The sequence below is a fragment of the Haematobia irritans genome, chromosome 4 (genome assembly GCF_050003625.1).
Source record: "Haematobia irritans isolate KBUSLIRL chromosome 4, ASM5000362v1, whole genome shotgun sequence".
Taxonomy (NCBI): Eukaryota; Metazoa; Arthropoda; class Insecta; order Diptera; family Muscidae; genus Haematobia; species Haematobia irritans.
In genome coordinates, this window is record NC_134400.1 from 28,125,809 (window position 1) to 28,145,307 (window position 19,499).

General features: G+C 30.4%; 2 protein-coding genes across 2 annotated transcripts; both read left to right on the plus strand.

Annotated features, from left to right (window-relative positions):
- Positions 1-2,353: 2,353 nt before the first annotated feature.
- Positions 2,354-13,288, plus strand: LOC142235334 (cytochrome P450 4d2-like). The gene is made up of 4 exons (XM_075306590.1): positions 2,354-2,525; positions 2,647-3,103; positions 12,304-12,878; positions 12,945-13,288. Exons 1-4 carry the CDS (start codon positions 2,354-2,356, stop codon positions 13,286-13,288), a joined length of 1,548 nt encoding a protein of 515 aa, XP_075162705.1.
- A 4,604-nt stretch (positions 13,289-17,892) lies between these two features.
- On the plus strand, positions 17,893-18,708 carry LOC142235335 (putative cytochrome P450 4d14). Its single transcript, XM_075306591.1, has 2 exons — positions 17,893-18,298; positions 18,365-18,708. The coding sequence occupies exons 1-2, from the start codon at positions 17,893-17,895 to the stop codon at positions 18,706-18,708; spliced, it is 750 nt and encodes a 249-aa protein (XP_075162706.1).
- Positions 18,709-19,499: the final 791 nt, after the last annotated feature.

Consider the following 19,499-nt stretch of genomic DNA (forward strand, 5'->3'; position numbering starts at 1 on the left):
AAATTTTCTTAGAAATAAAATTTTGACAAAATTTTTTATAGAAAAAAACATTTTGACAATTTTTTTTATAGAAATAACATTTTGACAAAATTTTCTATAGAAGTAAAATTTTGACAAAATTTTCTATAGAAGTAAAATTTTGACAATTTTCTATAGAAATAAAATTTTGACAAAATTTTCTATAGAAACAAAAAAAAAATGACAAAATTTTCTATAGAAATAAAATTTTGACAAAACTTTCTATAGATATAAAATTTTCTATAGAAATAAATTTGTGACAAAATTTTCTATGGAAACAAAAAAAAATTGACAAAATTTTCTATAGAAATAAAATTTTGACAAAATTTTCTATGGAAATAACATTTTGACAAAATTTTTTTATAGAAATAAGTTTTGACAAAATTTTTAATAGAAATAACATTTTGACAAAATTGTTTATAGAAATACAATTTTGACAAAATTTTCTATAGAAGTAAAATTTTGACAAAATTTTCTATAGACGTAAAATTTTGACAATTTTCTATAGAAATAAAATTTTGACAAAATTTTCTATAGAAGCAAAAAAAAAATTTGACAAAATTTTCTATGGAAATAAAATTTTGACAAAATTTTCTATAAAAATAAAATTTTTACAAATTTTTCTTAGAAATAATATGTTTACAAAATTTTTTATAGAAAAAACATTTTGACAATTTTTTTTATAGAAATAACATTTTGACAATTTCTTTTATAGAAATAATATTTTGACAAAATTTTCTATGGAAATAAAATTTTGACAAACTTTTCTATAGAAATAACATTTTGATGAAATTTTCTATAGAAATAAAATTTTGACAAAATTTTCTATAGAAATAACATTTTGACAAAATTTTCTATGGAAATAAAATTTTGACAAAATTTTCTATGGAAATAAAATTTTGACAAAATTTTCTATAGAAATAAAATTTTGACAAAATTTTCTATAGAAATAAAATTTTTACAAAATTTTCTTAGAAATAAAATTTTGACAACATTTTATATAGAAATAACATTTTGACGAAATTTTCTATGGAAATAAAATTTTGACAAAATTTTCTATGGAAATAAAATTTTGACAAAATTATCTATAGAAATAAAATTTTTACAAAATTTTCTATAGAAATAAAATTTTGACAAAATTTTCTATAGAAATAAAATTTTGACAAAATTTTCTTAGAAATAAAATTTTGACAAAATTTTTTATAGAAAAAACATTTTGACAATTTTTTTTATAGAAATAACATTTTGACAAAATTTTCTATGGAAATAAAATTTTGACAAAATTTTCTATAGAAATAACATTTTGATGAAATTTCCTTTAAAAATAAAATTATGACAAAATTTAAGGGAGGAACGAAAATTTCAAAAAAAATCTTGTTCCAAATTTTGAAGACAACAATTCTTAATTATGAATTTTGAACTTTCCTTTAGTTGAAATTTATTGTTTCAAAGAAAAATTTTGCTTTGTATAATTTTTCATAAACACACAAATATTTTTTTTTTTGGATTCAATCACGAAATTAGTTGATCCAATTAATTTTTTAATTGAAATGTCTTCAATCACGAAAATAATAGTATCAATCAAAGTTTTAATTGGGCATAGAAAAAATTCTTTATTAAAAAATTAGTTGATTTAATTAGCAAATTTGAATTAATTTTTTAATTGATTCAATTAAAAATTTAACTGATATTGATTGCAAAACTCAATTAATTTATTGATTAAAAAAGGTAACTATTTTCAATTACTTTCTGAATTGGCTTAGAATTTTTATTTGGATTAAAAATTGATTGTTTGGAAAACATTTTTAATTAAAAATTTAAAAAATGTTCATCACTTTTTTAACTGACTTAGTCTTCCGAATTTGATTAACAATTTAATTGTATCAATGAATTTTTTAATTAAAAAATTTAAAAGTTTCTATCATTGACTTGATTAGCTTAATGTTTCTATCTTAATTAAAAAGTTAATAGTATCAATTAATTTATTAATTGAAAAAAAGTTTAACTTCAATTAACTTTTTAATTGGAAATATTTTTTTCTGTGAAAGGTCAATATTTATTTTTCAGTAAATATATATGTTTTGTTTTTTCTTTTATGCACTTATCTTATGGGTTATATATTTTCTCTACACATTTCTTAAAATTGAGATTTTAGTGAAGTCTATCAAATTTTTTCCAAGTCGATTGAGAGCCTCTAAAAATTTATGTAGCAATGGTGCAGGGTATACTAGAGTCGGCCATGCCCTATTTTAGACTTTCCTTACCTGTTTTGATATAAATATCAGAAACTATTCATTGCCAACAAACAGAGGAATAAAGACACGCGCCTATTAAAATGCTGGTATTCTTGTCACTTGTAGTTGTGCTGTCTCTAGTGGTAACTATTGGCGATTATTTGCTGAGAAAGCGAACCAATGATATATTGGATTCATCGGGTTTTGTCCGAAGGGGATATCAAGTGCCCATTTTGGGAGATACTCTAGATTTTGTAGGACTTGATCATAGGGGTGAGTTAAGAAAAAAATAAAAAAAAACAATAATTTTTTACATTAAATTTAAATTATTAATAACTTTAAACAAGAAAATTGCAAATTTATATTTCATTATTTTTTTTTTATATTTTCATAGACGTTTTAGGTCTCTTTGATAAAGCCCGCCAGCTCTATGGAAAAGTTTCACCAATATGGATATTTCATTTGTGCATATTTATTGTGTCAGATGTGAAATTTCTGGAGCATATGCTGACTAGTAAAACAATGGTGAATAAATCTTTCTTTTATCAACTGCTTTCACCTTGGCTGAGAAATGGTGTACTCTTGAGCGGTGGTGAGAAAAACTTTAAACGTCGCCGGATCCTAATGCCAGCATTCCATTTGAAAATACTTAAGGATTTTGTCGAAATTTTCGATCAACAAGCACGTACCATGGTAGAGTTGTTAGAGCCTAAAGCCGATGGAAAGACAGCAATGGATATTTTACCAGCAGCGAATGCAGCTGCCTTGGATATATTGGCCGAATCATCGTTAGGTGTACAGCTTAATGCTCAGAGAAATGGAAACATGGAATATATAAATGCTGTGAAAATGTAAGTGTGAAAGTGTGAAACTTTAAATTGTAAGACCACTAAATGATGAAGGATATACAAAGTATATATGACCGGTTTGAATCATATGTACCCAATTGATAATCCACCTCGAATTGACTATCGGCCTGATGAGCCCGCTTAAACGAAACCGAATTTTTAATTAATTTTTTATACCCTCCCTCATACGATGAGGGATTCCGTGTATAATATATCGAAATATTAGTCTTAAACTTCATAAAAATTATTTAGTGAAACCTCTCTTGAAACTTAGACAAAATTTTCTATAGAAATCAAATTTTAATAAAATTGTCTATAGAAATAAAATGTTAACAAAATTTTCTTTAGAAATGAAATTTTGACAAAATTTTCCATAGAAATTAAATTTTGACAAAATTTTCCACAGAAATAAATTTTGACAAAATTTTCTATAGAAATAAACTTTGGACAAAATTTTCTATAGAAATAAAACTTTGACAAAATTTACTCTAGGAATGAAATTTTTATAACATTTTTTATAGAAACAAAATCTTGACAAAATTTTGCTATAGAATAATTTTGACAAAATGTTCTCTAGAAATAAAATTATTATTGAAAATATTCTCAAAACTTTATTTCTATAGAAAATTTTGTCAAAATTTTATTTCTATAGAATAATTTTGCCAAAATTTTATTCCTATATAAAATCTTGACAAGATTTAATTTCTAAAAAAAAAATTGTCAAAATTTAAATTATATAGAAAATTTTGTCAACATTTTAATTATATAGAAAATTTTGTCAAAAGTTTAATTATATAGAAAATTTTGTCAAAATTTTATTTTTATAGAAAATTTTCTCAAATTTTGGTTTCTAATGAAAATTTTGTCAAAAATGTTTAACTATTGAAAATATTCTCAAAATTTTATTTCTATAGAAAATTTAGCCAAAATTTTATTTCTGTAAAAAAATTTTGCCAAAATTTTATTCCTATATTTCTATGTTTTTCTATAGGAATAAAATATGTATTTCGATAGAAAGTATTGTCAAGATTTAATTTCTAAAAAAAGTTTGTCAACATTTTATTTGTATAGAAAATTTTGTCAACATTTTATTTCTATAGAAATTTTGTCAAAATTTTAATTATTTAATTTCTAAAAAAATTTTGTCAAAATTTAAATTATAAAGAAAATTTTGTCAAAAATGTTTAATTATTGAAATATTGTCAAAATTTTATTTCTATAGAAAATTTGTCAAAATTTTAATCATATAAAAAGTTTTGTCAAAAGCTTAATTATATAGAAAAATTTGTCAAAATTTTATTTCTATAGAAAATTTTCTCAAATTTTGGTTTCTAATGAAAATTTTGTCAAAAATGTTTAACTATTGAAAATAATCTCAAAATTTTATTTCTATAGAAAATTTAGCCAAAATTTTATTTCTGTAGAAAAATTTTGCCAAAATTTTATTCCTATATTTTTATATTTTTTATAGGAATAAAATTTGTATTTCTATAGAAAATATTGTCAAAATTTAATTTCTAAAAAAAATTTTGTCAAATTTTAAATTATATAGAAAATTTTGTCAAAAATGTTTAATTATTGAAAATATTGTCAAAATTTTATTTGTATAGAAAATTTTGTCAACATTTTATTTCTATAGAAAATTTTAATCATATAAAAAATTTTATCAAAAGTTTAATTATATAGAAAAATTTGTCAAAATTTTATTTCTATAGAAAATTTTCTCAAATTTTGGTTTCTATAGAAAATTTTCTCAAAATTTAATTTCTAATGAAAATTTTGTCAAAAATGTTTAACTATTGAAAATAATCTCAAAATTGTATTTCTATAGAAAATTTAGCCAAAATTTTATTTCTGTAGAAAAATTTTGCCAAAATTTTATTCCTATATTTTTAAATTTTTTTATAGGAATAAAATTTGTATTTCTATAGAAAATATTGTCAAAATTTAATTTCTAAAAAAATTTTGTCAAAATTTAAATTATATAGAAAATTTTGTCAAAATGTTTAATTTTTGAAAATATTGTCAAAATTGTATTTGTATAGAAAATTTTGTCAATGTTTTATTTCTATAGAAAATTTTAATTATATAAAAAATTTTGTCAAAAGTTTTATTATATAAAAAATTTTGTCAAAAGTTTAATTATATAGAAAAATTTGTCAAAATTTTATTTCTATAGAAAATTTTCTCAAATTTTGGTTTCTATGGAAAATTTTCTCAAAATTTAATTTCTTATGAAAATGTTGTCAAAAATGTTTAACTATTGAAAATATTCTCAAAATTTTATTTCTATAGAAAATTTAGCCAAAACTTTATTTTTGTAGAAAAATTTTGCCAAAATTTTATTCCTACATTTCTATATTTTTCTATAGGAATAAAATATGTATTCGATAGAAAATATTGTCAAGATTTAATTTCTAAAAAAAAATTGTCAAAATTTAAATTATATAGAAAATTTTGTCAAAAATTTTTAATTATTGAAAATATTGTCAAAATTTATTTGTATAGAAAATTTTGTCAACATTTTATTTCTTTTGAAATTTTGTCAAAATTTTAATTATATAAAAAATTTTGCAAAAAGTTTAATTATATAGAAAAATTTGTCACAATTTTATTTCTATAGAAAATTTTCTCAAATTTTGGTTTCTATAGAAAATTTTCTCAAAATTTAATTTCTAATGAAAATTTTGTCAAAAATGTTTAACTATTGAAACTTTTCTCAAAATTTTATTTCTATAGAAAATTTTGCCAAAACTTTATTTCTGTAGAAACATTTTGCCAAAATTCTATTCCTATAGACAATTTTGCCGCAATTTTATTTCTAGAGACAATTTTGTCAAAATTTTATTTCTATAGAAAATGTTCTCAAACTTTTTCGTATAGACAATATTGTCACAATTTTAATCCTATAGAAAAAGTTTATTTCTACACCCTCAAAAAAAATCGCTTCTCTAACATATGTTCCAAACATATTTTGCAGGAAGCACATATATTATTGGATACTGCCGAAACATTAATATGTTTATTTTATGTGATCATATTATTCGTTTGGAAGCAATGTGAGCCCACAAATATTATATATTTGAAAGAATTTTTCCAAAAGAAGATTGTGCTCATTCCCTCACATAATTTTCACTTCCACAAAATTTTTAGTTCTTGGCACCTTTTTCTGTAATACAACTAATGTTGAAGAAATTATTAAATTTTATATTATACCCTCCACCATAGCATGGGGGGTATATTAACTTTGTCATTCCGTTTGTAACACATCGAAATATTGCTCTAAGACCCCATAAAGTATATATGTTCTGGGTCGTGGTGAAATTCTGAGTCGATCTGAGCATGTCCGTCCGTCCGTCCGTCTGTTGAAATCACGCTAACTTCCGAACGAAACAAGCTATCGACTTGAAACTTGGCACAAGTAGTTGTTATTGATGTAGGTCGGATGGTATTGCAAATGGGCCATATCGGTCCACTTTTACGTATAGCCCCCATATAAACGGACCCCCAAATTTGGCTTGTGATTGCTCTTAGAGAAGCAAATTTCATCCGATCAGGCTGAAATTTCGTACATGGTGTTAGTATATGGTCTCTAACAACCATGCAAAAACTGGTCCATATCGGTCCACTTTTAGGTATAGCCCCATATAAACTGACCCCCAAATTTGGCTTGCGATTGCTCTAAGAGAAGCAAATTTCATCCGATCCGGCTGAAATTTGGTACATGGTGTTAGTATATAGTCTCTAACAACCATGCCAATATTGGTCCATATCGGTCCATAATTATATATAGCCCCCATATAAGCAGATCCCCAGATTTGACCTCCGGAGCCTCTTAGAGGAGCAAAATTCATCCGATCCGGTTGAAATTGGGTACGTGGTGTTAGTATATGGTCTCTAACAACCATGCAAGAATTGGTCCATATCGGTCCATAATTATATATAGCCCCCATATAAATCGATCCCCAGATTTGTCCTCCGGAGCCTCTTAGTGGAGCAAAATTCATCCGATCCGGTTGAAATTTGGAACGTGGTGCTAGAATGTTGTCTCCAACAAACACGCAAGAATTGGTCCATAATTATATATAGCCCCCATATAAACCGTTCCCCAGATTTGATCTCCGGAGCCTCTTAGAGGAGCACAATTCATCCGATCCGGTTGAAATTTGCAACGTGGTGTTAGTATAAGACCGCTAATAACCATGCCAAAATTGGTCCATATCGGTCTATAGTTATATATAGGCGATACCCAATCACACAAGAATTGGTCCTTATCGGTTCATAATCATGGTTGCCACTCGAGCCAAAAATAATCTACCAAAATTTTATTTCTATAGAAAACATTGTCAAAATGTTATTTCTATAGAAAATTTTTTCAAAATTTTATTTCTATATAACATTTTGTCAAAATTTTATTTCTATAGAAAAATTTGTCAAAATTTTATTTCTATAGAAAATTTTGTCAGAATTTTATTTCTATAGAAAATTTTATCCAAATTTTATTTCTATAGAAAATTTTTCCAAATTTTACTTCTATAGAAAATGTTATCAAAATTTTATTTTGTCAACATTTTATTTCTATAGAAACTTTAAACTTAATTATATACGTATTTAATCGACCTTTTTTAGTTTAATGTATACCACGTATGGACTATGTGGTATATATTACGGTGTTAGGAAGTTTTAAGATACCTTGCCATCGGCAAGTGTTACCGCAATCCAAGTAATTCGATTGTGGATGACAGTCTTCAGTAGAAGTTTCTACGCAATCCATGGTGGAGGGTACATAAGCTTCGGCCTGGCCGAATTTACGGCCGTATATACTTTTTTTTTTAATTTTACCTTTTGTCTGGACGGAGACTCGAACCGAGGACCTTATAGTTTGTAAGCCAACCCACTATACACTGGGCTACGTAGCTGTTATGGTCATGGATAGACCATTTTCGTTATAAGTTATATTTATATAGCAGTCTGCGGCGCCCACGAGCCGGTGCAAACAAAACAGTAGCATGTCCGCCTTGCAAGCAAAGGGTCGTGGGTTCAAGCCCTGCACCGACCGAACACCAATTGTTATACCCTCCACCATAGGATGGGGGGTATATTAACTTTGTCATTCCGTTTGTAACACATCGAAATATTGCTCTCAGAATCCATAAAGTATATATTTTCTGGATCGTGGTGAAATTAAGCATATCGAATTTTGGGCCTTATCATAAAACAGTTTTCCGAAACAACATACAAGCGGTTTCACAGAAATTGCTCTCTTTTGATTCTCTCGCTGAGTTATGTTCATAGCTTTCGTCAACTCTCCCGGTTTTCATCTCTATTCCTTTCTCTATAATCTCTCTCTGTCTCTGCCCTGAATAATAATATATATGTTTACTCCAAATTTATAAATTTATATATGTTTACATTCACACATATTATTTTTATGAAACATTCATGACCCAAACATAATATATTCTAACATATTAACCAATGTGTCCCAAACATTTAGTGTTAGTTTTGCACTTAAATATATTGTGTTTAAAAATTGTGCCCGAAACACATTTTGTTTATATCGGAACATATGAAAAACATATTTTTCTAATAGTCTATAGAAAATTTCGTCAAAATTTTATTTCCTTAGAAAATTTTGTCAAAAATTTTTTATTATTGTTTCTATTGTCAAACATTTTCTATAGAAAATTTTGTCAAATTTTATTTCTATAGAAAAAAAGGAGAAGGTTCCCGCCCCGTCCAAACAAACAACAGGTACACCATAATTGTTTCATAACCATCCTCCACGGCCTGTGTACAGTTTAAGAAATCTTGAGAATTTAAGTGTTTTTTTTCAGTTTTATAGGAGGTCACCCTCTCCCCAAGCAAATATCGAAAATTGATGTAGCATATCTTGAAATGTCAAACAAATTATAAGCTTGCCCCTCTTCCCGTCCAAATATCCCAAAATCAGGTAGCCAATATTAATTGCATAACCTCTCCCCACATCCTCTGTAAATTTCAAGTAAATTGGAAAAATTTAATTGTTTCTCTGTATGTACTTAAGGAGAAGCGGATGTCTCCCTATGCCATTTTATTTTTCCCCGGCCCTTTTTTTGCCGGAGCGGGAGCGGAGCGGGAGCGGAGCGGTTTCCAAATGAAAAACCGCTCCGCTCCGAATAAAATATTACTTGAATGAAATGTGTAACTTTGAAATTACACTGTGTAGGTAATTTCAAATTTAGCTAGTACTTAGCGTAGTGTGAGTAAACGTTTAAAATGTACGATATGTATTTTTGTACGTACGTACATTGGGGAAAACACAACGTGTTTTTTAGTAATTGTTTTCAAAAACGGCAAATGTCAAAATATATATCCAGTATGTGTTGTAAAAGTAACAACAGTACTTTCGATCAATTTCATCCCGTATTACTACAAAGATGTTTGTAATGAACGTCAAATAAATGCAATTAAACGATCTTATTTATATTTAATTTTTTAGTTTTCTACACTGAAAAAAATATTGTCGTGAAGTCAAAGATTCCATGTCCTTAGAATAAGAATGCAAATTTTGCTTAACATGGAAGACGCATTTCTCTAAAATAAAGTTTTTTTTCTTGTCCAAAAGGCAATAAACTTTTGAATGAAGTTGTAATGTCCTTATAATTAAGTGATTTTACTTAAAAATGTGTATCATAACATGAAAGATACAATTTTTGAGGTAAGGTCAACATGACTTTAATAATTAAGAAAAATTCTTTAAAATTAATAAAATTGTCTTTAAATTTGTTTCCTTTTTGCATCTTGCCAACAAAGCAAAAAATCGTTACAAAATAAGACATGTTTTTCAACACTTTATTTTAAAGACGCTTTTTACTTGAAACATAGCATAATTTCTACTGGAAGTCGAGTCTTAATATGGAAAAAAAATAACTCGTTAACTCGTTTTTAAAGGATTTTGATAACAACTGACGAAAAAAAATCTAAAAAAATGAAAAATTAACATTTGCTTCCTAGAAGCAAGTACATAGCCCCCAAATTTAAAAGAGAATTACGTCTTTAAAGTATCCTTACTTGTATTCTCCGCTTCTTTGGCTCGGAATTAATACCCAAACTGTTAAAGTAAAGACAAAATCTTTGGAACCGGGCATGCTTTTTTTCAGTGTAAGGACATTCATATTTGCTTTACTATTGTACTATATCCTAGCATTCTCTTATTTCTGATATTAGTTCTCGAAAATTTAATTAAAATTATGGATAGTTTCAATTTTGGTTGAAAAATGTGCGCATATACATTTATTATACAATAAAGGGAAAAAAAACGAAATTAGGTAACACTAGATCTGAGTAAGAATATTCGTAGGTATACCACGGACTGGTGTCGATGGAGGTTGTTGCAAACATAAACATACACACACACATTACAAATATAACAAAACCTCTTCTCTACGTCTATTGCAAAACAACAAAAAAACTTTCGGAGAGTAGTTACTTCTACTCTGTGTATAGACTTTCAATTCCAATCAGCGTTGCCGTTTTGGTCGGATCGGACCAAAATTGGTCCAAAAGATTTCTAATTTTTAAATTTGGTCCGATGGTCAGACCAAACAGAATTTGGTCCATTTTGGTCCATTTTCATAAATTTGGTTTCTATCACATATTAAATAGTAGATGGTGCACCGCAAAGAATATTGTCGGGAGGCCAAATATTTCACACGCTTAAAATACGAATACGAATTTTGCTTAGAATACAAGACGTATTTCTCTGAAAAAAAGTTTTTCCTTGTCTAAAAGTCTCTAAACTTTTCAATGAAGTCTGTTTGTCCTTATAGCTAAGTGATTCGACATAAAAATGTGTATCCTAACATGAATGCAAATTTCGTTTTAATGAAGTCAAAATGGATTTAATATTTCTGAAAAAATCTTCAAAATTAATAAAATATTTCAACACATTGTTTTAAAGTCATTATACCCTAAACCACATAGGTGTTAGGGTATAATAAGTTTGATCTGCCAAAAAATGTGCCTACAAGGAATATTGATTTTAGACCCCATAAAATATATACCGATCGACTCAGAATCACCTCCTGAATCGATCTAGCGCTTGGCGTCCGTCCGTCCATCCGTCCGTCTGTCCATGTATTTGTTGTTCACAGGATTTCGGTCGCAATTATTAACCGATTTTGATGAAATTTGGTACAGGGAGTTTTTTTGGGCACAAGGACGAACGTTATTGAATTTGGAAGAAATCGGATCAAATTTAGATATAGCTTCCATATATATGTATTGCCCGATTTCGACGAATGGGGTCACGTTGCACTTTTTTTACTAACCGATCGTCGTCAAATTTAGCACAAAATAATCTTCTGTATCACCCTTTAAGTCTGAAAATTTCATCGAAATCGGTTCAGATTTAGATATACACAGTCTCACATAAGTTTACATACCCTTGAGGTTTTTACCTTATAACTAAACATGTTTCTTGTTGTTGTTTATAATCCAGACTAAAAAAATCTTCTTGAAAATTGACAAATACTTTGTTTTTCAAGTTAATTTACAAAATCTAAAGCATATATATGCAAATTTTATTATATTTTATTAATTAAAGAAAATACAATTTCTTAAACCGTATGTAAACTTGTGTAAGACTGTGTAGGTCCCATATATATGTATCGCCCGATTTTGTCAAATTAGGTCATAAAACCCTTATAACCGATCTTACTCAAGGTTGGCGAAATGTAATCTTCTATAGCACTAACTATATGTGCAAAAAATCTTCGAAATCGGTTCAGATTTAGCTATAGCTCCCATATATGTACCGCCCGATTTTTCTAAATAAAATAGAACTCAATTGAACAAATAATACAATGTTTGTATTATAATTTTCTCGAAGAGGAGCGGAGCGGAGCAATTTTTTTTCTCGGACCGGAGCGAGGAGCGGAGCGGTTTTTTTTTCTCCGGAGCGGGAGCGGAGCGGAGCGAAAAAAATGGACCGCTCCGGATCCCTGGTATATATTACGGTATGAGGAAGTTTTAAGATACCTTGTCATCGGCAAAAGCTATCGCAACCCAAGTAATTCGATTGTGGATGACAGTCTGCAGTAGAAGTTTCTACGCAATCCATGGTGGAGGGTACATAAGCTTCGGCCTGGCCGAACTTACGGCTGTATATACTTGTTTTTTTTTTTTAATTTTTATTTTTTTTTTAATTTATTCACTTACAGAATCACTGAAATACTAACGACACGCTTTCTAAAATCTGAATGGTATTTAAAATGGGGCTTTATGTTGATGGCTCCCAAAACTTATATTAAACTACAAAAAAATCTCCGGATAGCCCATGACTTCACAAATAAATTGATTGTTGAAAGACGACGTATTCTTCAAAAAATTATGGAGCAGAAATCGTTTAAAGAGGATACAAACGAAACAGATGATCCACTCACTCGTTTAAAGGAGCGTCACTCATTAATGGATCAACTCCTGCTGTCAACCATCGATGGCAAACCCTTGACCAATGCCGATATACAAGAAGAAATTGATACTCTGATATTTGGAGGTCAGGATTCCACAGCTACGGCTGTAAGTAGTATTCTACACTTTTTATCGCGACATCCGGAGAGCCAACAGCAGGTCTATGATGAAATTCTCAATGTTTTTGGAAACGAGAAAGACTTTTCGATAGAGATGGATCAACTACAAGATCTGAAATATTTGGAATGTGTCATAAAGGAAAGTTTGCGTCTACATCCTCCCATCCCACTTATAAGTAGAGTGACTTCGGAAGATACTAAAGTTGGTAGGTTTACTAGGAAATAGAAATTAAAAGAAAATCATAAAACTGACAAATTTTCTCATGTTTTAGGTAATCAAATTATACCGGCCAAGGCTATGATTTGCATGTCCTTATTTAACATTAATCGAGATCCCGATTTGTATTCATCCCCCAATGAATTTCAACCAGAGCGTTTTATGAACACCTCGCATGATGAGACTTATAATCCATATGCCTTTGTTCCCTTTAGTGCAGGTCCACGTAAATGTATTGGCTACAAATTTGCTATGCTGGAGATGAAAATTCTAGTAAGTCGCATTGTAAGGCATTACGAGCTGTTACCACTTGGACCCGAAATTGTACCCATTGCAAGTATAACATTGAGTTCCACCACCGGTTTTAATTTAGGTTTAAAACCTCGAGTTGATGTATAGACAAACGTATAAGGCAAATGACACAACAAAGTTTGTCTACTTGATGATCTACGAAATTCTAAATTGCTGAGAAACTGTATAACAATTTACTCGATCCACGCCGATATGCTGAAGAAGCCACTCTTTAGGATCAGTTAATATTGTTACCAAGGGCCTAGGGTTAGTGTTGTCACTTTAGGGTTCTCTCAAAACTTCGCAAAAAAAAAATACTACAACCAAGTATTTATTGTTTTATTTATTTCATGTTTTTGTATTTTTAAGTAAAATAAATTACTACACGCAAAGAACAAAAGTTTGGAAAACGTGTACCGAGAACATTGGTTTTTTTTGGTAGAGTTTTTTTTTTTGAATTTCTTCGAAAATTTCAAAGTTTTACCACCAAACATTTTTTTGTTACAAAATTTCTATTTTTGCAATAAAAAAAATAGTTTTTGATCCAAAAGCACAGTCCACTTCGATTATAACAAACAATGTCCTTTTCTGCTCGTCCAAGTGGCTCCGGAGTTCAATTCCGGGAATCGGTTTATATAGGGGCTATATATAATTATGGATCGATATGGACCAATTTTTGAATGGTTCTTAGAGACTATATACTAATACGATGTACCAAATTTCAGCCGGATCGGATGAAATTTGCTTCTCTTAGAGCAATCGCAAGCCAAATTTTGGGGTCCGTTTATATGGGGGCTATACGTAAAAGTGGACTGATATGGACAAATTTTTGCATGGTTGTTAGAGACCATATACTTACACCATGTACCAAATTTCAGCCGTATCGGATGAAATTTGCTTCTTTTAGAGCAATCGCAAGCCAGATTTGGGGGTCCGTTTATATGGGGGCTATACGTAAAAGTGGACCGATATGGACCAATTTTAGCATGGTTGTTAGAGACCATATACTAACACCATGTATCAAATTTCAGCCGGATCGGATGAAATTTGCTTTATTTAGAACAATCGCAAGCCAAATTTGGGGGTCCGTTTATATGGGGGCTATACATAAAAGTGGGCCGATATGGCCCATTTGCAATACCATCCGACCTACATCAATAACAACTACTTGTGTCAAGTTTCAAGTTGATAGCTTATTTCGTTCGGAAGTTAGCGTGATTTCAACAGATGGACGGACGGACGGACATGCTCAGATCGACTCAGAATTTCACCACGACCCAGAATATATATACTTTATGGGGTCTTAGAGCAATATTTCGATGTGTTACAAACGGAATGATAAAGTTAACATACCCCCCATCCTATGGTGGAGGGTATAAAAAGGCCGATTAAATATGTTAAGCTCCATTAAACTTAAATCATTAGATGAAATTGTTCAAAAACAAAATTAATATCATAAAAACATAACTTTTATACCATGAAATTTGCAGACTATATACATATAATTTTGACTTAAGTTAAAAAGGGCAAGTCGAGAACACTAAGTCTTTTCAGTCTTTTTAATTCATTTGTATCATCAAGGAGAGTTATAGCTAGAATATTCGAGTGGTTACTTAGTCTATTGAGGTAACTTGTACTACTTTTTCGTATTACATCTCGAACCATTGGGACATCAAGATCTTTGTGTATATTTTTGTTGGTCATAAACCACGGTGCACTTGTAATCATCCTTAACGTTTTGGATTGATATCTTTGCAGTATCTCAACGTTTGAGTTGCTTGCTGTACCCCAAAGTTCAATTCCATATGTCCAGATTGGTTTTAACGTTGTTTTGTATAGCAATAATTTATTTTCTAATCTCAACTGTGATCTTGGACCTAGAAGCCAGTACATTCGCTTTGTTTTAATTTCAAGCTGTTGTCGTTTTGATTTTATATGCTCCTTCCACGTCAATCGTCTGTCAATATTTAGTCCTAAGTACTTTACGCAATTTGCCATTGGAATAACATCTCCATTTAGATAGACCTCCGGACAGTTACCTTTGTTAAGTGTAAATGTTACATGATTCGATTTGTCAGTATTTACTTTTATATTCCACTTTTTAAACCATGTTTCGATAATATCTATATGGTCTTGTAATATTTCTGAGGCATCTACACATTATTTATTTACGGCCAATACTGCAGTACCATCGGCATAAGTAGCTACGGTCACCTCTTCACTAGTGGGAAAATCGCTGGTAAAAATGGTATACAATATTGGTCCTAACACGCTGCCTTGAGGAACTCCAGAATTTATGCAACCAATATCAGAGTTTTCTTCATTGATACTAACGTAGAAACGCCTTTCATTTAAATATGATATGGCATTTGAAAAAAAAAAACAGCATGTGTTTTCGCCTTGAGAGCAGCATTTTATGTATGTGTGGACATGTATTTTGTTTATCATTTTGGCATTATGGGCACAATATTTTTCTTGGTTCGTTAAAAGAAATCGGAACGTATGCTAACCACTGCTCCACGTGGCCAACAAATGTATGTTTCTGTTAAATAATGTTATGTTTGACTGGGCTCGTGGGCGCTGCAAACTATGCTATATAAATGTAACTTATAACGATAATTGTCTATTGGTGACACACTACCAGTGGTAGTGTGTTGGCTTACAAATTGCATGGTTCCCGGTTCGATTCTCCGTCCAGGCGAAAGGTAAAATTTAAAAAAAGTATAAAATTGGATAATTTCTTCAACATTATACAAATAAAAACAAGTAAGGAAAGTCTAAAGTCGGGCTGGGCCGACTATATTATACCCTGCACCACTTTGCAGATCTAAATTTTCGATACCATATCACATCCGTCAAATGTGTTGGGGCTATATATAAAGGTTTGTCCCAAATACATACATTTAAATATCACTCGATCTGGACAGAATTTTGATAGACTTCTACAAAATCTATAGACTCAAAATTTAAGTCGGCTAATGCACTAGGGTGGAACACAATGTTAGTAAAAAACAAGGAAAATGTTGGTATTTTGACCATTTTTGTCGAAATCAGAAAAACATATATATGGGAGCTATATCTAAATCTGAACCGATTTCAACCAAATTTGGCACGCATAGCTACAATGCTAATTCTACTCCCTGTGTAAAATTTCAACTAAATCGGAGCAAAAAATTGGCCTCTGTGGGCAAATGAGTGTAAATCGGGCGAAAGCTATATATGGGAGCTATATCTAAATCTGAACCGAAAATTAATAAAATATTTCAACACATTGTTTTAAAGTCATTATACCCTAAACCACATAGGTGTTAGGGTATAATAAGTTTGATCTGCAAAAAAATGTGCCTACAAGGAATATTGATTTTATACCCCATAAAATATATACCGATCGACTCAGAATCACCTCCTGAATCGATCTAGCGCTTGGCGTCCGTCCGTCCATCCGTCCGTCTGTCCATGTATTTGTTGTTCACAGGATTTCGGTCGCAATTATTAACCGATTTTGATGAAATTTGGTACAGGGAGTTTTTTTGGGCACAAGGACGAACGTTATTGAATTTGGAAGAAATCGGATCAAATTTAGATATAGCTTCCATATATATGTATTGCCCGATTTCGACGAATGGGGTCACGTTGCACTTTTTTTACTAACCGATCGTCGTCAAATTTAGCACAAAATAATCTTCTGTATCACCCTTTAAGTCTGAAAATTTCATCGAAATCGGTTCAGATTTAGATATACACAGTCTCACATAAGTTTACATACCCTTGAGGTTTTTACCTTATAACTAAACATGTTTCTTGTTGTTGTTTATAATCCAGACTAAAAAAATCTTCTTGAAAATTGACAAATACTTTGTTTTTCAAGTTAATTTACAAAATCTAAAGCATATATATGCAAATTTTATTATATTTTATTAATTAAAGAAAATACAATTTCTTAAACCGTATGTAAACTTGTGTAAGACTGTGTAGGTCCCATATATATGTATCGCCCGATTTTGTCAAATTAGGTCATAAAACCCTTATAACCGATCTTACTCAAGGTTGGCGAAATGTAATCTTCTATAGCACTAACTATATGTGCAAAAAATCTTCGAAATCGGTTCAGATTTAGCTATAGCTCCCATATATGTACCGCCCGATTTTTCTAAATAAAATAGAACTCAATTGAACAAATAATACAATGTTTGTATTATAATTTTCTCGAAGAGGAGCGGAGCGGAGCAATTTTTTTTCTCGGACCGGAGCGAGGAGCGGAGCGGTTTTTTTTTCTCCGGAGCGGGAGCGGAGCGGAGCGAAAAAAATGGACCGCTCCGGATCCCTGGTATATATTACGGTATGAGGAAGTTTTAAGATACCTTGTCATCGGCAAAAGCTATCGCAACCCAAGTAATTCGATTGTGGATGACAGTCTGCAGTAGAAGTTTCTACGCAATCCATGGTGGAGGGTACATAAGCTTCGGCCTGGCCGAACTTACGGCTGTATATACTTGTTTTTTTTTTTTAATTTTTATTTTTTTTTTAATTTATTCACTTACAGAATCACTGAAATACTAACGACACGCTTTCTAAAATCTGAATGGTATTTAAAATGGGGCTTTATGTTGATGGCTCCCAAAACTTATATTAAACTACAAAAAAATCTCCGGATAGCCCATGACTTCACAAATAAATTGATTGTTGAAAGACGACGTATTCTTCAAAAAATTATGGAGCAGAAATCGTTTAAAGAGGATACAAACGAAACAGATGATCCACTCACTCGTTTAAAGGAGCGTCACTCATTAATGGATCAACTCCTGCTGTCAACCATCGATGGCAAACCCTTGACCAATGCCGATATACAAGAAGAAATTGATACTCTGATATTTGGAGGTCAGGATTCCACAGCTACGGCTGTAAGTAGTATTCTACACTTTTTATCGCGACATCCGGAGAGCCAACAGCAGGTCTATGATGAAATTCTCAATGTTTTTGGAAACGAGAAAGACTTTTCGATAGAGATGGATCAACTACAAGATCTGAAATATTTGGAATGTGTCATAAAGGAAAGTTTGCGTCTACATCCTCCCATCCCACTTATAAGTAGAGTGACTTCGGAAGATACTAAAGTTGGTAGGTTTACTAGGAAATAGAAATTAAAAGAAAATCATAAAACTGACAAATTTTCTCATGTTTTAGGTAATCAAATTATACCGGCCAAGGCTATGATTTGCATGTCCTTATTTAACATTAATCGAGATCCCGATTTGTATTCATCCCCCAATGAATTTCAACCAGAGCGTTTTATGAACACCTCGCATGATGAGACTTATAATCCATATGCCTTTGTTCCCTTTAGTGCAGGTCCACGTAAATGTATTGGCTACAAATTTGCTATGCTGGAGATGAAAATTCTAGTAAGTCGCATTGTAAGGCATTACGAGCTGTTACCACTTGGACCCGAAATTGTACCCATTGCAAGTATAACATTGAGTTCCACCACCGGTTTTAATTTAGGTTTAAAACCTCGAGTTGATGTATAGACAAACGTATAAGGCAAATGACACAACAAAGTTTGTCTACTTGATGATCTACGAAATTCTAAATTGCTGAGAAACTGTATAACAATTTACTCGATCCACGCCGATATGCTGAAGAAGCCACTCTTTAGGATCAGTTAATATTGTTACCAAGGGCCTAGGGTTAGTGTTGTCACTTTAGGGTTCTCTCAAAACTTCGCAAAAAAAAATACTACAACCAAGTATTTATTGTTTTATTTATTTCATGTTTTTGTATTTTTAAGTAAAATAAATTACTACACGCAAAGAACAAAAGTTTGGAAAACGTGTACCGAGAACATTGGTTTTTTTTGGTAGAGTTTTTTTTTTTGAATTTCTTCGAAAATTTCAAAGTTTTACCACCAAACATTTTTTTGTTACAAAATTTCTATTTTTGCAATAAAAAAAATAGTTTTTGATCCAAAAGCACAGTCCACTTCGATTATAACAAACAATGTCCTTTTCTGCTCGTCCAAGTGGCTCCGGAGTTCAATTCCGGGAATCGGTTTATATAGGGGCTATATATAATTATGGATCGATATGGACCAATTTTTGAATGGTTCTTAGAGACTATATACTAATACGATGTACCAAATTTCAGCCGGATCGGATGAAATTTGCTTCTCTTAGAGCAATCGCAAGCCAAATTTTGGGGTCCGTTTATATGGGGGCTATACGTAAAAGTGGACTGATATGGACAAATTTTTGCATGGTTGTTAGAGACCATATACTTACACCATGTACCAAATTTCAGCCGTATCGGATGAAATTTGCTT

What these genes read in the sequence shown, in the direction of transcription:
- LOC142235334 (XM_075306590.1), top strand. Translation starts at nt 2,354, where the DNA reads ATGCTGGTATTCTTGTCACTTGTAGTTGTGCTGTCTCTAGTGGTAACT. An exon ending in TGTAGGACTTGATCATAGGG is followed by an intron (nt 2,526 to 2,646) that starts GTGAGTTAAGAA and finishes ATATTTTCATAG; the next exon opens with ACGTTTTAGGTCTCTTTGAT. An exon ending in TATATAAATGCTGTGAAAAT is followed by an intron (nt 3,104 to 12,303) that starts GTAAGTGTGAAA and finishes ATTCACTTACAG; the next exon opens with AATCACTGAAATACTAACGA.
- LOC142235335 (XM_075306591.1), top strand. Translation starts at nt 17,893, where the DNA reads ATGGAGCAGAAATCGTTTAAAGAGGATACAAACGAAACAGATGATCCA. An exon ending in TTCGGAAGATACTAAAGTTG is followed by an intron (nt 18,299 to 18,364) that starts GTAGGTTTACTA and finishes CTCATGTTTTAG; the next exon opens with GTAATCAAATTATACCGGCC.